Source organism: Rutilus rutilus, assembly GCF_951802725.1.
Source record: "Rutilus rutilus genome assembly, chromosome: 12".
Lineage (NCBI taxonomy): Eukaryota > Metazoa > Chordata > Actinopteri > Cypriniformes > Leuciscidae > Rutilus > Rutilus rutilus.
The window spans coordinates 23,709,369-23,734,426 of NC_140217.1; the positions used below are offsets into that span (position 1 = coordinate 23,709,369).

Genomic DNA, 25,058 nt, shown 5'->3' on the forward strand with positions numbered 1-25,058 from the left:
ATCCAACCAGCCAGGAATTACAAAGCAACGAGCGCTGTTGACCGTGTCAGTGATCCAAACACAGCAAAATTAATTGTCTTATGTGCAGTCGCCGGAACACAGTTAAGAGAACGCAGGAAGAGCTAATCAGTGTTGGATCGTAGCTTAGTACTCTTTCCTCCAGAGAATAAGTGATGAATAAGAGTTCTGCGGCTTGCCTTGTGTATTATTTAAAAGCTTGAATAGAAATGGAGCGATAAAGTGATCTCAACTTTCACTCGAGCCCGTTTCAATTGTTGCTGTCAAATGTAATCAAGACCAATACGTCTTGTCCACTCCAGCACTTTCTTCTTTGATAAATCTGCTATGGCTTCCTCAGTCACCTCACAGATCAGATAAAAGTAAATGCTTTGTTTATATGAGGATGTTTTCTGTTTCAGATTTGCAGTGATGGCGTGTTGCTGGGCCTTGGATCCAGAAGAGAGACCAAAATTCCAACAGCTCGTCCAATGCCTCACTGAGTTCCATGCAGCTTTGGGGGCCTACGTCTAAACTCACTCAAACCAGCCAGAGATGTTGAACAGCACTATTCCAGAGAATAAACGTTAATGCAGTGCCTTACTTTATAAGAAAACTAGCCATTTTGTAAAGTGTTTTTATTTCATGCGATGTTAAATATGGCTTTGTTTGGAAGGTGTAGCTTGCTTCGGAGGTCAGTATCTATTTTTATATCACAGCTGTGTGAAATATCAAGGAATATCATCCACATTTGATTGGAATGCTGGTATTAGGATGTCCACAGGAAGCTGCTGTTCTCTTTGTTTCACAAAGAAGCTTTTTTTTTCTTAACAATAGAGATGACAAGAAACTTCTGAAATTTCCTTCTGGATATTTAAAATATTGCTTGGAGTTATCTGTACATATATTTTCAAAGTCTTCAGTGAGAGGAGCTTAATCTCCACTGCATTATGTCCTGCATTATCTGTTTTTAAAATAATTTGGTGAGAGAATTAGGTCTCCACTACATTAATTGTACAGGAAAAAGCCTCAGCCCGGACACGGCAATTGGTACGCAAACTAGACGTTTAAAAATAATAACTTTGTTTGGGACTAAAGATGGCGGAGCCCTACAGCTGAGCATAAGCTTTACCTCCTTAAATTATGAGATGGTCGTGGAGGTGAAAAGCAGTGTTGTTGGGATCCTGCAAGTCAAACTGGACTTTGATACAGGGTTTTTTCAAATTCCTAAAGCTTTTGATGTTTGACTGTTCTGTGTCAGAACAATGCCTTCCTTGTATGTTTAAAACTGTATGAATACATGGACAAGAAAAGAAACATGAGTCACTGTGAATATTTGAAGTGTATGGCCTAGACACCATTTTCAAATCTTTTGTTCTGAATCTATAGGCTCTTCTTTCTATCCTTGTGATCACTGCATGTTGACTTTTTTAAAGGGTTTTGTGTAAACTGAATTCATACCTATCAATTAAATGAGACCTCTAAATAAAATGGGATCTCAGTGTCGGGTCGTTGGTGTTTGTTGATTTTGATGCATGGTTTAGTCTGGAGGATGGTTTTAACCTAACTTTTACTCCCACCTCTTGGTCCTTGATACAATGGAAGCATCTGTTTTCAGTTATCAAAGCTGTTAAGAACTGTTCTCAATGGCACAATTTTGCAATGATTTAATCATGATGTAAGGGTGTGTTTTTTTTTTTTTTTTTTTTGCTCATATCACTGTGCAAATGTTTATCTTAAGAGAGCAGCCAAAAGCCATCAGTAATTTGTGGGGTGATTGACTACATCTTTGTGCAATCCTTATTCACTGTAACTTGATGACAGTTATTTTGTAACTTAACTACTGATTTTATCAATGTACTATATTTTAGCGTAGCTTAAATTTAGCAGTTCCAAATGTTTTATGGAGTGTATGGAAGTGCTTTCATGTCTGATGCCATTCTTTCTGTAAAAGAAGTACATATTGAATCATTTATAATTATTTAAGTTTCATATAAACAATTATTTTTGCTTTTTATATATCACTTAGAAATGTGACTAATCCAGTTTGTGGATTTTTCATACATTTAAGGAAAAAGCCCACCCAATTTTGTTATTCATACATAGTCTTTTTTCTCCTTATTTGTGAAGAAATATCAGCATTGCTAAAGCTCTGACATAACTATTAGGTTTCTTTCATTGTTTATGTTATGGAGGGGAAAATATCCATTGTTTTGTTGCACCCACGAAGAGGATAAAGCCTCAAAGTTTTCAGTTTTATGTGATGCTGTAATGGAAAGTCAAAGGTTTTTTTTTTTTTTTTTTTTTTTTTGGATGAATGAATGTGCTTAGTGTTAAATTGGAGCAGTGCTCTAGAAAGATTATCACCCTCGTCGTAGATCTTGTTCTCCTTTCCCTGGTTCTGACATGTTTTATTCTGTATAATACGGTTTAATCTCAGCAAATGGCATAAGTATATTCAACAAACCAAGTACATTCTGAAGAACTTGACAAGCACAGCATGCTGAAACGGCACTCGCTGACACAATGATTGATGTGCTTTACGTACGTGCGTTGATCAATGTTTATGTAAGCGGTAAGGTGCAAGAGGCTGTGCTGTAGCCTGTAGGGCGTTACCACACCGTGAAGCCGTGACTTATTCAGCACTAGCCTCGAGTAGCTTTCACAATACAAATATTAAAGCCAAAAATATGCATCAGTGCAAATTTCCAGAAGTAAAATAACTAAATTCCTTCATTCCGCTGAAAAAAAAAACAACATTTTCTGACCGTGGACAGCTACAAAATGTTCCTAGGTGTAATGAACGTCATCTAATGGAGCTCAAATAAAAAAAAGACTGAGTAGCCAACCATTCTCATAGTTGTGCAGTGATGCACAAAACCGTTGGGTGAAGCGGTCATATAGTCATACTTTATCGTGAATAAAACACAGTTATTGACCAATCAGAACAGAAGCAAGGCCTGGAACTTACCATATTCTAAATCAAAATAAAAGTCTAAATTAGACCTGTTTCTCATATAAAGTGATGTGAAAAATGCTGGCATCCTAACTGCATTGGACCTCATTGACTTGAAAAGAAAAGTTTTTATTTTATTTTATTTTTTGTATATCTTCTTTTGTGTCCCACAGAAGAATGTAAGTCAAACAGGTTTGGAATTACATGAGCGTAAGTAATGAGTAAATAACACAATATGCATTTTTGTGTGCCCACTTAAGAGAATAGCTCTGTCATAATGGCAGTCTAAGCATTTCTTGGAAACTTGTCAGAAAAGAACAATGTTACAACAATGTATTTCAATGGGACGTAGATGACGTAACATTTATGGCCTCTTCAGTGAGATTGCTTGTGCCAAATGGCACTTATTTCCAAGGTTTCGTTTCGCTTGACTGTACAGACAAAGTACATGAGCATAAGGGACACTTGAGGCCCATTCTAGGGGAAGAAGAAATTCCTTAGTCACAAACCACTAAATGTTGATAGGAGAAGTACAATATGTCAATATACCTGGCTATACAGAAAAATGTCTATGCCTTTTATCAGGTTGTAAGACTTTGACCCTATAGAGTGCAGAAATGACCAGAGACTCACATGGGTTCAGGTCATAATCGTAAGTATGACGCAGAAAGCATTAGAGTACTATATGTAGGAGTGGTGGACTTTGATTTGGCCATAATTACACTTTGTAGGTTTGGTGCAGAGAAGCCTTTAAAAATAAACATCCGAGCTTTAATTGTCCTTTGGAATGTCATTGTAAATAACTTGTACTCAAACTGTGAGGTGTCCGTCTCGTCTGTAATATCCCAAAGTTCATTGCACGTGACTTTATATGAAAGTGTCGTTAAAAACTTTTGAAGTTTTGCAGCTGTAAAAGCAGTGGAAATCACTGACGCACAGACCAAACCACTTCAATTTAAAACTCTCAAAGACAGGTGTGTAATTATCAAAGCCAAGTCCTTAAGACAGAACTAAATGATTGGGGAAAAATAGCCTTAAAGGAATAGTTCACCCAAAAATGAAAATTCTGTCATCATTTAGGCTACTCTCCCTCAAGTTATTCCAAACCTGTATGACTTTCTTTCTTCTGCTAAACACAAAAGAAGATATTTTAAAGAAGGTTGGTAATTAAACAGTTGCTGGTCCCCATTGACTTCCATAGTAGAAAAAAAATAAAAAAAATACTATGGATGCCAATGGGGACCAGCAACTGTTTAATTACCAACCTTCTTTAAAATATCTTCTTTTGTGTTTAGCAGAAGAAAGGAAATCATACAGGTTTGGAACAACTTGAGGGAGAGTAAATGATGACAGAATTTTGGGTGAACTATCCCTTTAACATTTATTTGGACCTATGTGATTACAAATAGTGCTATGGGTAATGCAGTGTAATGTTTTTTGCTCTCTCTGGTGTTGTATTATACCCTTTATTTGTGTCAAATTTACCATATGGGACTGTTTTATTTGATTGAATATGTACACTATGTAAACAAACATTTTCCTGTAGCTTTTAGCAAATGTAATCAACACAAACTTCTATTATGATAATGAATGCACCACATAAAACTAATTTAGACAGTTTCACAGACCATGAACTGGATGGAAACCCTGATTTATAGCCTACTTAAACGCTTAAAATTATGATTTTTTTAAAAGATTAAAATATTTTATGATATAATTTGATATATAACCTTATTATCTATAGATGATGAGTAATAAAAAATCATGTCAAAAAGCATTATTACAAATGCATGTTGAGTGTAATAAAGCCATGGTAGAAAAGCAAAAGTAATCCTGTTCTCCTCTGTTATCATTAAGTGGAATATGGTTAAATGATTTACGCTGTTTATGATATGTGTTTGCACAGATTCCTTACGGAGAGTGCAGTACGCCTGTGTAATATGAAGAAATGAACTCCGTTCTGTCAAATGGGGAGAGAGATAAAGATCACCAAAACAATCGCGCGTGGAGTAGTGGGCGGGGTCGAAGAGCATTGGGCGGGGCTCGTGACATCACTGATAATGGTCATATAATCCCCCATAGACGATCACCGAAGTGGAAACGTGTCTTGCTCATCCTTGCTGAAACAAGCTTGACAACCAACTTCACCTTTCAACATGGACATATACGCCAAAGACATAAAGAAACCCAAGCCAGCGTTGTTTTATAACATAAAGGTAAATTAATATTATTGTTTCATGGTTGTTGTTGATAGCCTAATATGTTATTGATAATAAGCCAATATTAATACAATATTAATATTAAGGTATACATATAATATAAAGTTCTTATTTTTGTTCACTGTCTGTACATAGCAGACATCGTTTTCTAAATTGTTTAATTATCTCTTTAAAGAGACTTTTAAAAGCAATCAACAATGCACTTGCCGTTGTTGTTGTTGTTGATGGTGGTGGTGATGTGACGTGCAGTGGTTGCACATATTATTATTTGTGCTGTCATAATTTTTATTGTCTTTAGACTTTTAACCTGAACTCTTGTCTTTAACACTCGTGAGTTCTTATGGCTTTGTGTTTTATTAGTTCCCAGTCCTTCAATAAAAAAAAAGATAAATCCTTAATTTTAATAATAATAATGTCTAATACTATAAATGTATCAATGAAACTAGCAGGACATTGTGCGTGTGTCTGGTATATCTTATGTCTCTCACACTTGTAAATCCAGGTTGTTTGAAGCCCTGAATGTTTAATTTAAGGTGTTTGACAGCAGAAACAGGTTTTGCTGTATTTGACTGTCAGTGCAGATTGACTTCTGTCAGTTTGAAGCAGCTGTGGATGAGGACCTCGGCCCAAGGGCAAGTATATATCTATCAGATGGCTTGCCAGAAGCGATGCTTAGTTGAAGTTCAGCATGAGCTGCATTCATTTAAGTTTTTCTCTCAAGTGAATGCCTGTAGAATGTAGGGCTAAAATATAGTTCTGTCATCTTGCACATTATGTCTGTCATGTGTGCGGCATTTAATTATGGTGTTTTTGTGTTTGGAAATTGTTTGGAGAAAGATCCCCTGACCACAGACTGTTTTGTGTTACAAAGTGGTGTCAAAACTATTTCAGCTTGGCTTTGCTAGAGAGTCATAGATTTATTTGTAATTGATATAGCTGTTCATTTCTCTCAGTAGATCTTGACCATCGTTGCTGTTTACGCACCAAAATATTCTGTTTATTCTGATGGCTCAACAACTCATTCAATCCAACTGAGCTCGATCTAAATGAAATTTTCATTAGAAAGGGGTGGTGTAGACCTGCAATAACTCAACGAGTAGGGAAAAACTAAGCATGTAAACGCTTGAATCTTCTCAGCTGGATTCAAAAATACATTGACCAGAGATCTTATGAACTGGTCAGTGGAGTAGACTGAATATTTACTAAATATATGCTTAAGAAAAGCTTTTAACATTTGTCAGATTTCCTTTTAAGGTGTGTAACCAGGCAAAAACCACAGTTGTACTCAGATTGCAAAGTTTAAGGTTCATAAACAGACCTTTCAGAATATGAAATCAGGCTGGATTCAATCGGAAATTAGGGATCGACCCCTATCTTTGTGATTAGGCATTATGTCAGGTGTTGAAAAATCCTTTAGACTCATCACTCCACCTAAAGTAACAGTAACTGCTGTTGAATCACCTGTGACAAACCAGCCCAGAGGTTGTTTGTCAAATTAAAAGACGAGAAGAAAAAGTGGTTCGCACCGACTTCAGATCTGTTTTTTGTAATTGTGATAAATTGTTGGCATGTTACAAGCTAACACTGAGCAGAAAAAATTCCTTTGAAGATGGTTGTTTGTAATTACAGTAGCTAAGACAACTTGATATGACACAGATCCAAGTGTCTGCTTAGTTTGCTTTACTTCATTCTATGGAATTCCTTTTCGACCCCTTATTAGGGCACTGTCTGTTGTTGTGGTAATTTATTTCTAATAAATGAGAGTACAAGTTTCACGAGAAGCTTCACACACTCTCCAAAATTCAAAAATAGACTATTGACGATCCACAGCCTTGAGTTGTGTGTGTGTGGTTCTTTTGAAAGTTACTGTGCATTTTGCTTCTCTATGACACACATATGCTTACTTAGACTTTATGTGTTTGCAATAAGGGTGTGAGAGTGTCGTGAATGGATTGAGTATTTGTGTCTATGTGACCAATGGAGCATTGCTGCTCATGTTAAACTGACAGGTTTTTACATATGTGTGTTTTGTTCATCGGAATGAGTCAGGCAGTGATGACGTATGTTGAAAGAAGGTGTAGAACATGCTGTTCAGTGTACTTGGTCTGTTTACAATCCCTAAACCACTTTTCAGATTGAAACTCATTTGAATTGACAGATAATACTGATATAGCATGTTGTACTTTTCTCTATTTTGCTAATTTTTTCTCTATACATAATTACATAATTCTGTTCAAATCAGAAAAAAGACATCGACATCTCAATAATTTAGCCACCTTTATTTTAGTCAAATGCAGGCTGGGATTTCAAAACAACATTGTTAACTTGAACATGTCATTAGAAATTGCACAGAGGAAATATAATTTATTTGGGCCACAGGTCATCTTAAGATCGCACTTGTTGACAGAGAAATTAGTAAAATATTAAGAAAAACTGTCATATTAATCTTGCATTTTTCCACTTATTCTACAATCCACTGATTTACTCTTGGCTTTATGTAAAATTGTCATGCAATGGTTAATTTACTCTTATTGGGACATAGATTTGTTAAATCTGTATTTCATAATTCTGGAACAGCTTCTATATAAAATTTCAGTTGACTTCATTGGATCGTTGCTGACTTTTTTTTTTCCCGAGTCCCATTTGCAAGATTTTCTTTGAATCCATTCCATGTGAAAATCGGTGAATTCAAACATAGCAAGTTCATCATTTTCTCGGACCTGAACTTGAGAGACATGATTATTTTGCAGTCATTATTAATTTATGTTTGTCATCACGAAATGAAATGTATCCTTATAATATGAATATAATACAATTTCAACCCAAAGTGAAACAGCTCCTAAATGTCCTGTTATTTTTGTAGCTGTGGTGCACAGGATGGGCAAAAATGATTGGGACAGGCTTGTACTTTCTGGCTGTTTAAGCTTTATATCCTGAGGAGATCCGAAAATGTCTGCTTAATGGCTCCTGTAACGTGATAGTGGTGCAGCAATGCATCTAAGACATCAAACATCAAAGTCAGTTCTTCCCCTGATTCTCTTTACTCAGCAGGAGTCTTCTTGTAGCACAATAGCTGCCGAGGAAGGGGAAAAATCCAGTTCTGGACAGATGACGGGAACTGCTTTTCAGCACGTTCATTGAATCTTTCATCATTGGTTTTCTATCTGTGGAGTTTGAATCACTCACTGTATCCTAAGAACATTAGGCCTGATCTACGATTTCAGTGCAATTCAAACATCATTAAAAGGCTCTGCTGAATCAAAACTAATGACACTCTATCAAAGTCCCCTAAAGACACATAAGTTCATTTGCCGGTCATCTTTGTCTATCTATTTAGGCAATAGTCAAACAATCTCTACAATCTACCTTGAATGGGGAAATGAAATCTCCAAATCGGTATGATTGCTCTGTTTGAAATGACACACACACACACACACACACACACACACACACACACACACACACACACACACACACACACACACACAATTCCCATAAGAAACCTCTGGAATCAAAAGAATAATCGTGGTTAATTTAACATATTGACACTCCCAGTTTCTGTTAATAAAAAGTTAAAAAACAAGCAGCTTTCTCATAATTTCAGCAGAACATTTTGAAGAAATTGTTATACATTATGTGAGGGACCTTCCAATGTTGTGTTGGACAAGTCAAAAAGGTTGAGAACCATTGTTTACAGGCTAATGCAATGAAGAATAAATGAAAAGGTTAAAGAGTAAGTGAAAAACCAATGCCTCAATGGAAAAATCATTTGACTCTTTTTTTTTTTTTTTTCAAATTTCCTAGAATGCATAAAGCAGCCTGCCAGGGTAAATGCATGAGGTAACAGTAGGACAAATGTCTGACAATAATTTTCTCATACATATGGCAGGATTGTTTTATTTTTGTTCTTCCAAAATTCCAAAAACGATTCACACATTGCTTCAATCCAAAACAAATATTTCAACATGCTTTATGCTTACCCAAGGCTACTTTGTAATAGTCATTCACGACGCGGCGAGTGATCAAACACGTGCCAGCTCTGCAACAGATTTACGACTGCTTGGGGAGAATTATGCACTGATGAACCTGCAAGCTGTAATTTAAGTAGGAACTTATGGTCAGGATTGGCTGTACGTGTGCTATTGCCTGCACTTTTGTTGAGGCCTAATAGCCATCAATATAGTAACATGCCCTGATCATAGTACACCTACTGTACCACAGGGACACATATTGAGTAATGGCCTCTGGAGAAAGATTGCTCATAGTGTTGGTTTATCAGAGAGTCTTGAAAAATCAATAAAAAAGAGAGATCTGCTCGAGCTTCCTTGTAACACAGGAAAGGATACAGACGTGGCTGCTGCATGTCGAATAATTCAAGCTGAACCGAATGTGGAACTGGCACTGGGGCGGAAAGAGGCACAAAGCTGCCATTCAAACGTCTAACAAAGGCATTTAGTTGGGCTGCTTGAGTGGACACAGCCTATCAAAATATTTCCGTAATTAAAGCCTATTCCCTGAAAAACAAGAAAGAAATCGTAGCAACTTTGTCATAAGCAGCTATTATGTGTGCTAACAAACCAAAAAGCCGAAGATTTAATGGGCGCATTAGCTGTTCTAGAAACCATCGAAAGCGTTGTGATTTGGCCTGCAATTGAGAGCTGGCGATGAGGATGAGCAAAGGAGTGGGATTTATGTCTTGTGTTTGTTTAGGAAATCCAGTCCAGATCTCTACATGCCCTATCAGATTGTTTCATGCCTTTGAGAACTCTGCGAACTTTCCTCTGCTTCTGCTCATGACGTCTTAGGCACAAAAAATGCTATTTGGGAGCCGCTGCTTCTTTCTCAAACACACAAACAGGGAAACGTTCCAATTTATGAGCTCTAATCTCTACTGCATTTATGGCTTATCGTCAAGAACCTTTCTCAAGAGAGGTGAAATGCTGCTAGACAAGCATTACAATCAGATCATTTGCCAACCAGTACAACGAGTAAAAATGGCTATAGCTTCATATATTTTTTTTTTTTGCATAATTATGCATCTATTAAAGCATGTTATGATACGTTATCTCTACTCAAATACTTCATGTATGATAAATTAAAGGCCAATTCAAATTCCGAGTCTGTTCAGTCTGTTGCTGTCTGTCAGTGCGGTGTGCATTGGGTCTTTAACTGAATTGACTCAACTTAAACGCGTCCAAATAACTTGATTCATTCAAGTTCATCCTACCTGAAGTATTTGAGTAGAGATAGGCTAACATATTTTAATCACATTGAACAACAGTCCATGTTTTAATCGAGTAAAGTTAAAGTAAGATATTTTTGACTGTATAAAGCTGGTAATAAAAGCACTAACAAGCTTAACATAGTTTTTCTTTTTAGGTTGTGTATTATGGTTACATTCATTGCAATAGTAGTTGCTTTTTATATTAAAACAACTTAATTCTTGTAAGAAGGTTCTCAACCCTAACACGTCACATGCTCTACATCTCACCACAATGGTAACGATTGAACTGAAATTCTTTTTGTTCCACGTCTGTGACATACGAGTTATAATTGAAAAAATATATATATATGGTGGGGATTTGGTACTGTCCTTTTTTGATTGGATTTTGAAATGTGGGTGTTGCACTCAAAAAATGAATGCAAGCTTGCAGTTAATTGATGGGGTTTAAGCAGACTACATGATTAGTGAAGTTGGCCATTTTCACTGGAAGTTATGACATGACAGACATAAAAAAATGAAACATGCAAGGAAACATTCATAATTAGATCTATAACATGCATTTGCAAAATAGCTGGGATGAATTTTCATTTCATGCCTATAAGAATGGTAGAATTTTTTTCCAGGCTTTGGAAATGTACAGAAAAGTGTCAGATACTAATGGAGAGCAGATACAAACACTGATCCAGTTTTCCATTTTTATGAACCACCTTTGTTTTATCGCTTATTTGCACAATGAGGAGCTTTTGGGGCAGTGGCATCTTTTAAAACAACAGTGTAAATCTTGAAGGTGATTTTAAGAGCTCTACGTTTGGTTTAAACTATGTTGCCTTTTCCATGGGTGGGTTAAAGGCAGAGGACAAATTCCGAGTATGGCTTACCCTACTTGGCCTTCACATTATAAACCAAACACAAAGTAAACTCAGATATATTGTGAAATCAGTGTGGTTAACCTTCATGTTCTGAGGTGAGGCACTGAAGATCAAAGTCTGTAGAGATTTGGAAGGTAACTCTAAATGAAGGGAGTTGTTGTTTAGCTCCAGACGTGCTGTTTCAAATAACCCCCATGTGACCCTGTAACAACAACACTGATGAATGCACTTGCTCAGATCATAGAACATCAGGTTCCTTTATCATTGGAGAATGTTTAGTACACTTGATAGTTATCATTGGTACACTCACTGTAATCATAACCTGCACTTCTGACCATTCTTCATTTTCTTGCTCTCTCTTCCTGTAGTTCTTCGTGTTATGTCATGGCCTGCTCCAGCTCACTCAACTCATGTATAGCTCTTACTTCAAGAGCACCATCACAACAATTGAAAGACGCTATGGCCTTGACAGCCTCTCTTCAGGAACCATATCTTCCCTCCATGAGGTACAGACCACTCCATACAGTCTTACAAAAAGTTTATGGCTTGCTTAAGTGGAAACATTGAAAGTCTAATAAATAATGAAGTATTTAGATATTAACTTTTTGAAAACTGAATTTTACGGGTCAAGCCTTTTCATCTCATCATTTTTCCTTCCCTTCACAATTAACTGGTTGTTGAATGTCAGTTAGTGTTACTATATTGTCGTATTGTGGTTTTAAGGTGACGTAATGTGTAAGGATACACAATATTAAAATTCTTGCAGATACTAAGCTGCTTAAATGACAGAAATGAGCATGTGCAACAGACACAGATCTCAAATGAAGTCATAAGGTATTTTTATGATAATGAATGATTAAATTATTAACTTAAAACGGTTTAAGTTTTAAGGTTTTAAAAGTAAAAAACTGTGGAAAAGTAATGGAAATATTTTTCATGGTTTTAGTTTTAGATGCGATAATAACCCTGTAACCAACATGGTATTTCTGATGTGGCTGGATGTTTAAAGAAGTCTAAGATAGTCAAGCTAGTTAAAAAGCTAGCCTAGTTTATACTGTAGGATATTTACAAATGCTGCTGTTGTCAGGATGCTTCGTATATTAGGCATATAAGCTGCTTTATGTGACTTGCCTTTCTGGTTTTTTTTTTTATTTTATTTTTACTTAGGTAGGGAACACAGTGCTGATAGTGTTTGTCAGTTACATGGGTAGTCGGGTTCATCGACCTCGATTCATTGGACTGGGTGGCCTGCTAATGTCGATAAGTGCCATGATCTTAGCTCTACCTCACTTCCTGTCCCAGCCCTACACCTTTGACTCTGTCCTGCATGGTAAGTGTCATTCAGGCCATTAGCATCCATATTTATCTCAATGTGTATCTACAAAGTGTAAAAGTTATTTGAAAATATACACATCTGTTGGAATGAGCTCTGCACACTCTTCCTCCCCATTTTCTGTCTTAGTTTGTTTTTATGCATGACCATATTGTTTCATGCCCTGAGTAGAGGATCTTAGACTCTAAGCTCATCAAAATTATAATATCACTGCATTCATTTAAAAAGGCTCAGGACACTTTGAAGAAAACCAGACACAACAAAGTGGGGGTCTAAAATAACAAAGCTGAATGATAAACATCAGCTTAGACATAACAGGGTAGGCAGGTCTACAGGAAGTGCCTGCGGAGAGACTCCATTTTGACCCTAGCCTCACTTCTTAGATAGGGTTTAGCATTAGGTTGGGAAAAAAAACATGAAGAAATAAATGGATTGAGGTTGAAAAGGGAGAGGATAGAGAGAAAAAAGGAAAGAGATGAGGACAAAGGAGTGGAGAGATACCGTAGAGATGAGACTGCCTGATTGATCAGACTGGAAAGAAAAACCTGGAATTTACTCCAAGAGATAATGATTATCTCCCTACACTTCCTTAAACCTTTTATTTTTGCTTCATTCTCTCACTTACCCTATTCTGCCTGCAGATTCTGTCATTTGGACTTATACATTACAATGCTATGCAAAGGTTAAAGGAAACTTACATAGTCTTTAAAGCCATGTTGTTGTTGTTTTTTTCATGTACTAACCCACATGTTATTTCAAACCTGTACTTGTATGCCTTTCATTCTTCTGTGAAAAACAAATGTACTGTAGAGTGTCCAAGCTGCTCTTTTGCATACAATGAAAGTGAGTTTTTTTGGTCTCCATAAAAAGACCATTCTGTAAAACAGGTTGCATCGCTTCCAGTTCATGTCTTTTATATGTGCTTTGTTAAATATAGAGCTGTTTTACTGAAGATACCTTCAAAGGAGCGAGCAAAGATTAGGATAACTGATCTCCATTGCATATGCAGATTATGTTAATGTATTTTTATTTTTTTTGTTCACTAAGATATTTAAATCGAATAAAAAGGCAACAATAAAACAACTAGCTAGGTGAGATGATTGCCTTAAAGGTCCATAGATACCGACATCAGTTTGTATTGCCGTTAACACTTTCTCCAACAAGCGAATGCAGATCTGTTTTCCTGTTTGTTCACATAACATTCGGCATAAAACTAATTGTGTGGACAAGAGCAGCTTGGACAACCCTCAAGTTTTAAGTGTAAAATGCGGACCGTAGATATTTTGTCCTCATCATTCTAGTAAACATTTACTAAACATTTGACTAAACACAAATATGGCTGATGTGACTGATAGTTTTTGGAATGAATGTGTTTAAATCCAACAGCGAGCAGACATGATATGTGTGATGTGCGTGGGAATGCAACTGGTGCCGAGGCTTGTGGTCAGGAGGATTCACGGAAGCTTGTGGACACCAGTAAATTTTGGGTGTTAATGGCTACGGCCCAGCTGCTTTTTGGAATCGGTTCAGTCCCCATTCAACCTTTTGGCATATCTTATATAGATGACTTTGCAGGGGCTGGGAATTCACCTCTCTATATTGGTACGTTTCATTTTTTTTTTTTTTACAAGAGTTTCTAATGTTCATTGAAAGAACTGTTAAGATTATTGACATTCCTGTTGTTGTATGTTGCAGCTATTCTCTTTGCTTTGTCAGTGTTTGGGCCTTCCTTTGGATTCCTCCTGGGCTCTGTGGTCTTGCGTATTTATGTGGATGTGGACAGATCCAGCACAGGTTTGGTTACCCTTTAAATGACAGCAACGACTTATTCCTTTTCTTTATGTTAATGTTAATTGTAAACAGCTGCAGTGTTACATGTTACCTAGAATGATTCTTTCCTCTAGGGGACGCATTGGAGTTGACCCCTACTGACCCTCGCTGGGTTGGTGCATGGTGGATGGGTCTGCTCATCACTGCTGGAGGTCTTGCTCTCACCTCAATCCCTTACTTCTTCTTCCCCAGATCCCTTCAAGTAGAGAAGGTCAGTCATGGTTTTGTTTTAATGACAACTGAACACCTCTATGGCTCTGATTCTTGAAACATGGGAGAAAACTTGTTGTTCCTTTTTAATCAGGAAGGGTTGCAATAATAATGCAAATTTATGACAAAAAAAGCATTGCATTGATGTTTCAGTGCAATACAATTCAGTACATCATATAAATTAAAATACATATTAAACCTAATTCACACAGAAATACACTATATAAGATTATATTATATTTATATATATTTTAATTATATAAAAATATATTATATAAAACAATTTAATATTGTTGACATATTTTAAAATGTAATTTATCCCTGTGATTCTAAAGTTGTATTTTCAGCATCATTACTCCAGTATTTTGTGTCACATGATCCTTCAGAAATCATTCTAATATGCTGATTTGGTGAAGAAACGTTTTTTATTATCATCCATTTTGAAAACAGTTGTGCTGTTCAATATTTTTGTGGAAATTATAAGTTTTTTTTTCAGGATTCTTTGATGAATAGAAAGATCTAAAGAACAGCATTTATTTGAAAAATGTTGTAACAATGTAAAAATTCTTACTGTCATGTTTGATCAATTTAATGCATCATTGCTGAATAAAATATAAATTTCTTTCAAAGAAAATCTTACTGACCCCAAACAAACGGCACTGTATATTATATACCAATAAAAGTTCTAACAAAAAGAAGAGGTTTATTTTAATAATATACCTTTTTTTATGTGGTTTCAGATCTGTGTCTCTACTTTTTGTGGAGCATTTAATAAAACATAAACTCAGATAAAATGGGCCCTCATCTTGTAGGTTCTCTGGCTATTTTTTTAGTGTCCCAAACATGATTTTCCATCTTCATCACCCAAACTCAATAATAATAATAATAATAATAATAAATAAATAAATAAATAAACTTGAGTTAATTTTCCTCATTTGAGCAGATGCTGTTCGAAGCTACACACAGAAGCTTCCAATGATCTCTCCACCATATGGCACATGTATAAAAATAAAGTAAAATAATGGTAGAATAAGTGACAAAAGCCAAAAGTGGTCTCTCTTGGTTAAAAAAAAAATGGAGTGAGATGAATAATTCATAATAACTGTTTTCTATTTTTGACATATTTTAAAATGTAATTTATCCTAAAAGCTGTATTTTTAGCATCATTACTCCAGTCTTCAGTGTAACATGATAATTCAGAAATCATTCTAATATGCTGATTAGAAAGTCTTCTTTTGCAGTCTTTTGAATTGGAGGGTGACATCACGAAAGAAGACCCCAAGAAGCCAGAGAGCTCCATGCTGGATTTCTTTAAAAGTGAGTCCACTCTAACAGGTTCATTATGCATTTAGAGCAAGAATAGTAAGACCATTTTATTAGTATAGTTATGGCCATTCAAATAGTTTACGTAGAGTTTTAAGTATAGTTGACATGGGTAATTGAAAATAAAATCAATTGGAAAAAATTATAATACATAAATAAATAAATTAGAACAAATATTACTGCAGTCCTGTGCTGTCTCGTGTCTCTTGAGTCATACAGCATGCTCTGGTTGTTACTGTAACAGGATCTGACAAGTTCTTATGAATATACCTGCCTCCAGGGCATGATTTGTAAGAAGCTGGTTTATGCATGATCATGTCTTCATTCATGTGTACTCAGTGCAAAACTGATTTCCTGCCGTACACTCATATATACACTATATATATATATAACTTTTCATTTATTAATGAATCAAAGTAATACGAAACATCAGTTTCTTTCTCTTGTGGTCTGTCTGTGTTTTTGCAGTGTTCCCTAAGATGTTCGTCAGGCTGTTGCTAAGTCCTCTCTTCATGCTGCTAGTTCTGACCCAGTGCTGTTTCTCCTCTGTGATCGCTGGACTTGCCACCTTCCTCAACAAGTTCCTGGAGCGCCAGTACAGTGCCACTGCAGCCTACAGCAGCCTTCTTATTGGTCAGTCGACATATTATAATAGAATACATTATACATGAGTACAGTTTTAGGAGAAACGTGGCCCTAGTCTCACTGACATTGCTGTGTACAGTATATTTAGCTAAAATATGGCGTAGTCCCCATGATTTTATACTGAGAAATATCCCTTATGAAAATATGTGTGAATGAATCTTTGTTTTCTCTCAGGTGCTTTAAACCTGCCGGCCGTTGCCGTGGGGATGGTGCTCGGTGGTCTGATTATGAAACGCTGGGTGTTGTCATTCAGAGCCATTCCACGTTTCTCTGTTGTAATGCTCACCATCTCCGTCTTCTGCTGTGTGCCTCTCTTCTTCATGGGCTGCCCCACACAAGATGTTGCTGGTGTTTACCCCAAAACATCTAATGCCACCAGTGGGTGAGTTTCACAGGATGCTCTTTTGAGTTGGTTTTGAGGAAATATTTTTTGCAATCTAGATAGAGCTAATAAATCAATTAAAAATAAATCAATAGATAAATACATTTAATTTTAGTCAGGTCTGGCCTGCTTAGGTGAGAAACTGCAAAACAAACTATTCTCATTTGTTTGATTGCTTCCATGTTGTTTTCTCAGTTCAGTTAAATAACTGTTAGAAGACTGTGTCTTTGAGCGAACTCAGACGAAAGTTTTTCTGTGCAATCAATCACATCACGATAAGCAAATTTTGGCCAATTTTGTCAGAAGTTCCCTCACCTCACATTTATGCATTTGGCTGATTCATTTTTACAAAGCATCTTAAATTGCATTCAAAGTATACATTTTAATGGATCATGGATCCCCTTAAGAATCAAACCCGATGAACCCATGAGTGTTAGCGCCATGATTTACTGTTTAAGCTACATAAACGCTTTATGTTATAGGGAGCCTGTTTCTGTTTTTCCTATAAATCTGACAATTATTCAAATCAGAATAGTCAAAAAATCTTTTTTTAAATCCTATTCATCTACAAATCCTTAAATAATCCTGCACCAACCTATTTGACTAATAACCTATTTTAATACTTACTCCACCCCTACATTCCCGCAAGAGGTCTAAGATCGGAGGGTTAATTCTTCCTCCAGATCCCTAGAACCCGCCTAAAGACCAGAGGAAATAGAGTGGCTGGCCCCACTCTTTGGAATAATCTACCTAATCACATTAGAACGCCTTCCAATCTGAGTTCAAATCCTGTCTTAAAACTGTCTCATATTTTTTCCTTGGCTTTAAATGTGTAGTTCTGTCTGGTTCTTATGGTGATCTTATGGTTTCTCATTTATTGTGCACCCTTATGCCCTTATTGTACAGCACTTTGGTCGGCCTGTGGCTGTTTCTAAATGTGCTTTAGAAACTTGAACCAAACTTGACCTTGTTGATTATTTTAGTGTTGTATCACATATGAAATTATACACATTATATCACATTTTTCTTTTTTTTATATATAAAAAAATATACAAAAATGAACAAAAAATGTATTGCTAATATAGATTTTAAAGGGGAAATATCATGAAAATCTGAAAAGTGACAACCCAGTAACTTTGTTTTGGTAAGCCTTTCTCTGTAAGCATGTCAAAAAATAGGCCGATCAGATTTCGCTCCCTTTTCGGCGTTGGAAGGGGATCTTATTATTTATTATTACCGCCCCTTACTCTTCAAGTTTCCACCCATGGCGGCGCCATTTGGTTTACAACAGTGTAACCAGTTCTAACGCAATGGCAAAAGTTCGAGCAAAGCATGCAAACTGTTCTGTCGTTGGCTGCACAGATGAGCATAGAACACTATTTGACCAAAAAATTTCACCACTGTCTTATAAAGACCTCAGGGAACTGTGTAAACTTGTGTAAAAGTTAAACATGACGGTACATGCAAGTCGATGAGATGAATCAATGTAACTCAACAACATCTAGCTACATAAATGTATCCACTAACCATTCAGAAACGTCCAGGTGCAGTTTAAAAGTTGCAACCTCTTCCTGAGTCTCTCCGTAAGGCTGCACTCCACTACTGGTTATTTCTGGGATTTTGGATGAGTAAGACTATTTGCGTGTTTTGTTGTTATTGTCGAATATCCGAAGCTTGTGTAAAGGATTCTTCTGAAGGGGGGTGAATAAACATGACTGAACATCTGAACATTCGGGCTCATATGTGGAGTTGGCAGAAGCGGGATTTGAGATGAATAATTGTTTGTATCTAGCGCTTTCCGCTGACTCAGAAGACCCCGTACTGGATCTTGAAGCTTGCTCTGTGAATTCTTCAGACCAGAACGAGGAAGTCATACTTTCTGAGTCTGATTTTGAGTCTGATTTTGAGGGGTTGGATGAAGATAAGCTGGCGGGTGCCTCGGCAGAACAGCTTCCTCCGTTTGCCACTTTTGAGGAACTGCTTGATGTTGTCACTTGTGCTGTTGCCAGACGAGAGGCAAGTGATTGTGGGTTCAAAATTGCTTTCTCACATCTGATCATTGTTCTGATGGAGCTCAGAAGAACGGAGGACTCAGTAGAACGACTCTTTATTGCGAGAGGAGGCTAAACAAAGGCCATCTTGAAGACAGCTTATCACACCGGCTCACCGAGGGTTGACACACTTCATGTCGCTGTCTAAATGGAGCTCAGAAGGAGGGCAAACTACACTCCACCTTAAGGACAGCTTATAACAGCAGCCCACAGAGAGCCTACACACTTGATATCATTGTTCTGATGGAGCTCAGAAGAGCAGAGGCCTCTGAAAAACGACTCTCTATAGCGAGAGGAGGCCAAACTACACTGAACCTTAAAGACAGCTGATCACAGCGGCCCACAGAGAGCCGACACTCTTGATGTCACTGTCTAGATGGAACTCAGGTGAGTGGAGGCCTCAACTGAACAACTCTCTAGAGCGAGAGGAGACCAAACTTCACTCAACCTTAAAGACAGTTTACCACAGTGGCCCACCAAGGGCCGACACGTTTGATGTCACAGATGGAGCTCAGGTGAGCAGAGGCCTCAGCAGAATGATTCTCTATAGGCCAAACTACGCTCAACCGTAAGGACAGCTTATCACAGCGGCCAACAGAGATTCAACAGACTTGATATCACTGTCTAGACGGAACTCAAGAGAGCGGAGGACTCAGTAGAACGACTCTTTATTGCGAGAGGAGGCTAAACAAAGGCCATCTTGAAGACAGCTTATCACACCGGCTATTTATGATTTATTATTATTTAAAACTAAATCCTTAAAAGTATGCCATGATGGAAACCCCTAAAAGGTTCTATATATGAAGTGCCTAACAGTTTCTATATAGAACCTTTCCTTCTAAGAGTGTAGTACAAATGTATCTTCTATAAACAGGGCCAGTTGAAGACAGCTGGTTCTCACAGACACTGAAAACACTGTTAAAGGGTTAGTTCACCCAAAAATGAAAATTATGTCATTAATGACTCCCCCAACGTTCCAAGCCCGTAAGACCTCTGTTCATCTTCGGAACACAGTTTAAGATATTTTAGATTTAGTCCGAGAGCTTTCTGTCCCTCCATTGAAAATGTATGTACGGTATACTGTCCATGTCCAGAAAAGGTAATACAGACATCATCAAAGTAGTCCAAGTGACTACAGTGGCTCAATCTTAAGTTTATAAAGCGACGAGAATACTTTTTGTGCGCAAAAAACAACAAAAATAACGACTTTATTCCACTATTCATTTCCTTCTCTCTGGGCCTCGAGTCTTTTCAAGTAGTATAACTGCGTAGCGCTTCTGTGTTGTACGTCACACGTAGGCTCACTATTGGCCGACGCTGGTCATGTGTGTGATGCGTGTGACGTACAACCCAGAAGCGCTACGCAGTTACACTACGTGAACTAACTCGAGGCCCAGAGAGAAGGAAATGAATAGGAAATAAAGTCGTTATTTTTTTTGTTTTTGCGCACAAAAAGTATTCTCGTCGCTTTATAAACTTAAGATTGAGCCACTGTAGTCACTTGGACTACTTTGATGATGTCTGTATTTTTCTGGACATGGACAGTATACCGTACATACATTTTCAATTGAGGGACAGAAAGCTCTCGGACTAAATCTAAAATATCTTAAACTATGTTCCGAAGATGAACGGAGGTCTTACGAGCTTGGAACGACATGAGGGTGAGTCATTAATGACATAATTTTCATTTTTGGGTGAACTAACCCTTTAAGTTAAGTCTGTTATTTGTCTTCTGCCAGTGTTTGGATTCAGACCATTGTGTTCTAGTGAAAGTTTGTATCTTCGAGTCCAGAACAACTTCCAGTGAAAATGCTATATAATCAGGTGAACAGCATGGGGCTTAGTCATTTAAAGTAGTTCTTGGAATCAGTTGAAGTTCACTTCACCATTCAAAATACTTTGTGCTACATATCTGAAAACTTTCACTATGCCAACTGGGAGGAAATGAGGAAAGTATTTTGACTGGTTTCCATGAACTTTATGAACATACTACTATTATTGTGTCATTGTGAAAATAATTGAACGTTTAAACACACACCCTGTGACTGTGTCCTGAATGTTAAAGGAATAGTTCACCCAAAAATGATGTCATTGTTTACTTAGCCTCATGTTGTTCTAAGGTTTTATTCATTCTTCCATGAAACACAAAAGATGACATAGACTGACAATGAATGAGAAAAGGACAAAAAAGCAGCATACAAATACAATAACAGTAGTCCATACCACCTGTGTGCTATATTCCAATCTTCTGAAGCTATACAATAGCATTGTGTGATAAACAAAATAACATTTTCTTCCAGTCCAGTGAGATGTTACCTAATATGACTGGATAAATGAGTCAGTGAGTTGAATTTGAGAACCGGATCAGACCGATTCATGAACAAATCATTCAGACCAGTTTTATGAACTCTATCAACGAATTAATTGAAAAGAATCGACTAAAACTGAAAAAAAAAATCTCATCAATCGTACACCACTAATCACAAATTCTCATGAACATGCCAAGGAAAGCTATGAGGATGTCAATATTTTCAGTTAATAATGACAGAATTTTTGTATGAACTATTTCTTTAAGATTACGATTCATAAAATGTTTCTGTGCTCTGCAAGTAAAGGCTAAACTGTGTTATTTTATGCCCTGCAGGCTTCTTCTGCCCTGTAGTGCAAACTGCTCATGTCCCAGCAGCACCTTTAACCCAGTGTGTGGGGAAAACAACATTGAGTACATCTCACCCTGCCATGCTGGGTGCAAAAACTTCACCATGGATCCCAAGAACCCATACAGAGTCCAGGTAAATAAATAAACCTGACAAAACAGAACATATTTCATGTCATGAAATTGTCATCTCAAGCCAGAGTTCTAGCAGAGTCACTGCATGTATAGATCTATCCATTTAGACCTTTATTTAGCTCATTACTGAAGCTGGAAAGCAGCTCATTGTGAGCCTCTGCTGTACTAGCGACACCGAGCAAATGACCAGTCATGGTCTGTTAGCGATCAATGGGTTGAATCCAATCAATCGCTAATTAGTAATACTTCCTGGAGGAAGTGCTTTGGGGACTTAGGACAACTTTAGTGTTAAAGCTTCTGTATAATTGCCCAGCAAGAGACTTACAGGAGCAGTTGATGATGAATTATTTTGTATGACACAGCACATATCATACCAAGAGGCAATTATAGTAAAAAATAGACTTGTTTCTGGACTCCTATGCTGGTTCATTTCAGTCAAAACAGGCAATGGAGGACACTGTGTCATTAGAAGTCAATGGAGCACAAGAAAACATAAAATAAGTGTTAGTATTAGCAGCATCTAATGAAACACTTTTAGTTGTTGTACTCTTAAATTTATAGTATCCTTATAGCAATAATGATGTTTGTATTGAAGATATGCACTCATGCAGGGGTTCTCAACTGGTTTTGGTAACTCAAAATGTACCATACAAATTGAAAATGATGAATTATTGTATTATTGGTTTGTTATTTTATTATGTGACAAACCATGTTTATCCTTATGAACCTTTATTTATCGAAGTCTGGGTCAGATTTGTGTAGTTTTGTTTTTCAAGGATATGCATGTCACACTTAATGTGACAGGTGAATTTGTGTCATATTGTATAGTTTGACTTTGATACAATACCTTTTAAATAAAAAAGATACGGAAAGCATTTTCTCTTCACATTTAAAATATGATAAGCCTAGATATTTACATAGATATACAAAAAAAAAAAAAAAAAAAAGAAAAGTACTTGTATATACGTGTATGGGTTACTGGACACTTAACAGTTAACTTAACATTTACTGCTCTCATGTTCGTATTGAAAAACCATATCATAATAACGTCCACTATCTCTTTGCACACAGATTTTTAGTAACTGCCAGTGTATTGCTACTATGGGCATCGCCAAGCCTGGCCCTTGTGCCAACGCCTGCCCTCACTATCTCCTGCCTGTAATGCTCATCATATCTCTAGCCGGACTTATTGCCAGCCTAACACACAACCCTATCTACATGATGGTGCTGAGGTGAGAAACACAACATTGCATTCAGTGTGAGAACTTAAAATGTAAGAAATTGAGTTATTTATTTTATTTTATCTCATCTTATTTCAATCATTCTGTCTTTAACTATAGGTCAGTTCCTCCAGAAGAGAAGTCGTTTGCCATAGGGGTTTAGTTTCTGCTTTTGAGGGTTCTTAGTAAGTAAATGACCAAAATACCCTTTTTTTTTTTTTTACTTTTATTTATGTATTCTTTTAAAGTGTTAAAAGTTTTCTTTTCATAAAATTTTCCTGCAAGATCCTAAAACAAAACAATTGGTAAGAGAAAGTGGTCAGGGTAAATAACCATTTAAATTATTCTAACATGAGATCACTTTCCTGGGAAAAAAACCCAAAACAAAATCTCTGTCTAAATTGTGCAAGTGCAATTGCAATACTGTAAGTACTATACGCCCCCTTGTGGCGATACAACAACATAGTTACTGTATAGTCATATACTGTATACTGTATCTTATTACAACAACATCATTACAAACTATCTATGCTTATTTAGTATATTAGTGCATAGCAATATATATTTGTTTAAACATGTAGTATAATGATTTCTTTTTTCTCTTTCTCTTTGCTTAGCCTGGCTGCCAGCTCCGGCTCTGTTCGGGATGACCATAGACTCCACATGTATTTGGTGGAAAACGGCTTGTGGGAAAAAGCAAGGATGTGGTTACTATGACAACAACCTTCTGAGAAACAGGTAAGGATATTTTCTCTTTTGACCTAAATACATTATAAAGGTACATTTGTGTCAAAACTCCTAATGGTAGGTTTTGAATTTAGTGAGCTTAAACACACATACTGTATACTTCACATATATTCAGCAACACAAGGCTAAAAATAGAAATTAAATCCAGACTAATTACTGCACTGTAAAAAAATATTGTTGGTTTAACTTAAACAAGTAAGTTACCTGGTTGCCTTACATTTTTTAGTTCACTGAAATAAAAAATTTGAGTTCATACAATGAAGGAGATTGGTTTAATAAATAGAAACTCAAAATATTGTGTTATCGTAACCACATTAATTATCTAAGTTGATTTGACAAAAGATAAAAAGTTGTGATAAGAAATCATGAAAATAATGTTTTACAGTGTAGCACTGATGATGATCATGATGACTTGTTACAGGTATCTAGGGCTTCAGGTGGGCTATAAGACGTTAGGCATTATACTCATGGCATTTATTGGCTGGAAAATGCACCGGACCAGAGAGTACAGCTTAGAGAAAAGGCCAGAGGGACCGCTGTGATGCCTCAACCCTGCTTAACCTATCGGATCTCACTTTTGAGAACCTTCTCAGTGAGTTGAGCCCCTGGACATTTCTTGTCAGAAACCCCTCCTTCCAACATCTGGCTGGAATTCAGTTTGGATATTTCTCAAGTAACTGCTTGAGTATTTATTTCCCCCCTGCATGCATGCAGGGTCCTAACTGGAAAGATGCAGGGACTTTTCACCTCTGCAGTTATTTTGGTATTAATAAATAACTATGTATAGTAACTCAAAACAATTCATCATAATCTTAGCTGCAGTTTTCATCAGCAAATTATTTGAAGCTGGATTTATTACTGTGGCACCTATGAGGAGGACACAAAACATAAGAGAAATGTCTATAGTCCTTAACTTTGGTTAATATGCAATTGAATCATGATTCAAAATGGTTGACTGGGAAAATAATTTTTCCCCGTCCATATATCTACTCTTCTATTTGAAGACTATGTGAAGGATGTCTCATCTATCGCCAGATGCACACATATACTGTACACAAGTGTGTAGAATATCAAACTGTGTGCCATTTGAGGTGTGCAGCTTCAAATAACGATTGTAGCCTGAGCAGATTTAAAATGTTACTTTCAAATGTGAAGGCATTTTAAAACTAGGCATCAAATGTTTGTAAAATATATTTTTATACCTGATATTGCTGTTTTATTATACCCTTTGTGCATATTGTTTTACCACGGTTCTTAACAC

General features: G+C 36.7%; 2 protein-coding genes across 3 annotated transcripts in view; both read left to right on the forward strand.

Annotated features, from left to right (window-relative positions):
- Positions 1–1,501, forward strand: part of ryk (receptor like tyrosine kinase) — a 67,994-nt gene extending 66,493 nt beyond the window's left edge. For both annotated transcript variants that reach the window (XM_084425378.1, XM_084425377.1), the window contains one exon: positions 420–1,501. In XM_084425378.1, coding sequence (XP_084281504.1) covers positions 420–531 — 112 coding nt within the window. In that variant the 3' untranslated portion in view covers positions 532–1,501. The remainder of the gene's footprint in view (positions 1–419) is intronic.
- A 3,535-nt stretch (positions 1,502–5,036) lies between these two features.
- Positions 5,037–23,787, forward strand: slco2a1 (solute carrier organic anion transporter family, member 2A1). Its single transcript, XM_084425242.1, has 13 exons — positions 5,037–5,169; positions 11,634–11,771; positions 12,433–12,595; positions 13,985–14,200; positions 14,294–14,392; positions 14,503–14,639; positions 15,880–15,955; positions 16,430–16,594; positions 16,781–16,988; positions 21,684–21,831; positions 22,902–23,062; positions 23,171–23,235; positions 23,668–23,787. Exons 1-12 carry the CDS (start codon positions 5,110–5,112, stop codon positions 23,211–23,213), a joined length of 1,614 nt encoding a protein of 537 aa, XP_084281368.1. The 5' UTR covers positions 5,037–5,109; the 3' UTR covers positions 23,214–23,235; positions 23,668–23,787.
- Positions 23,788–25,058: the final 1,271 nt, after the last annotated feature.

Excerpts from the sequence above, each read along its gene's own strand:
- slco2a1 (XM_084425242.1), top strand. The coding sequence starts at position 5,110 with ATGGACATATACGCCAAAGACATAAAGAAACCCAAGCCAGCGTTGTTT. Across the intron at positions 14,640-15,879 it reads GATCCCTTCAAGTAGAGAAG|TCTTTTGAATTGGAGGGTGA; the intron begins GTCAGTCATGGT and ends CTTCTTTTGCAG. Across the intron at positions 16,989-21,683 it reads ACATCTAATGCCACCAGTGG|GCTTCTTCTGCCCTGTAGTG; the intron begins GTGAGTTTCACA and ends TATGCCCTGCAG.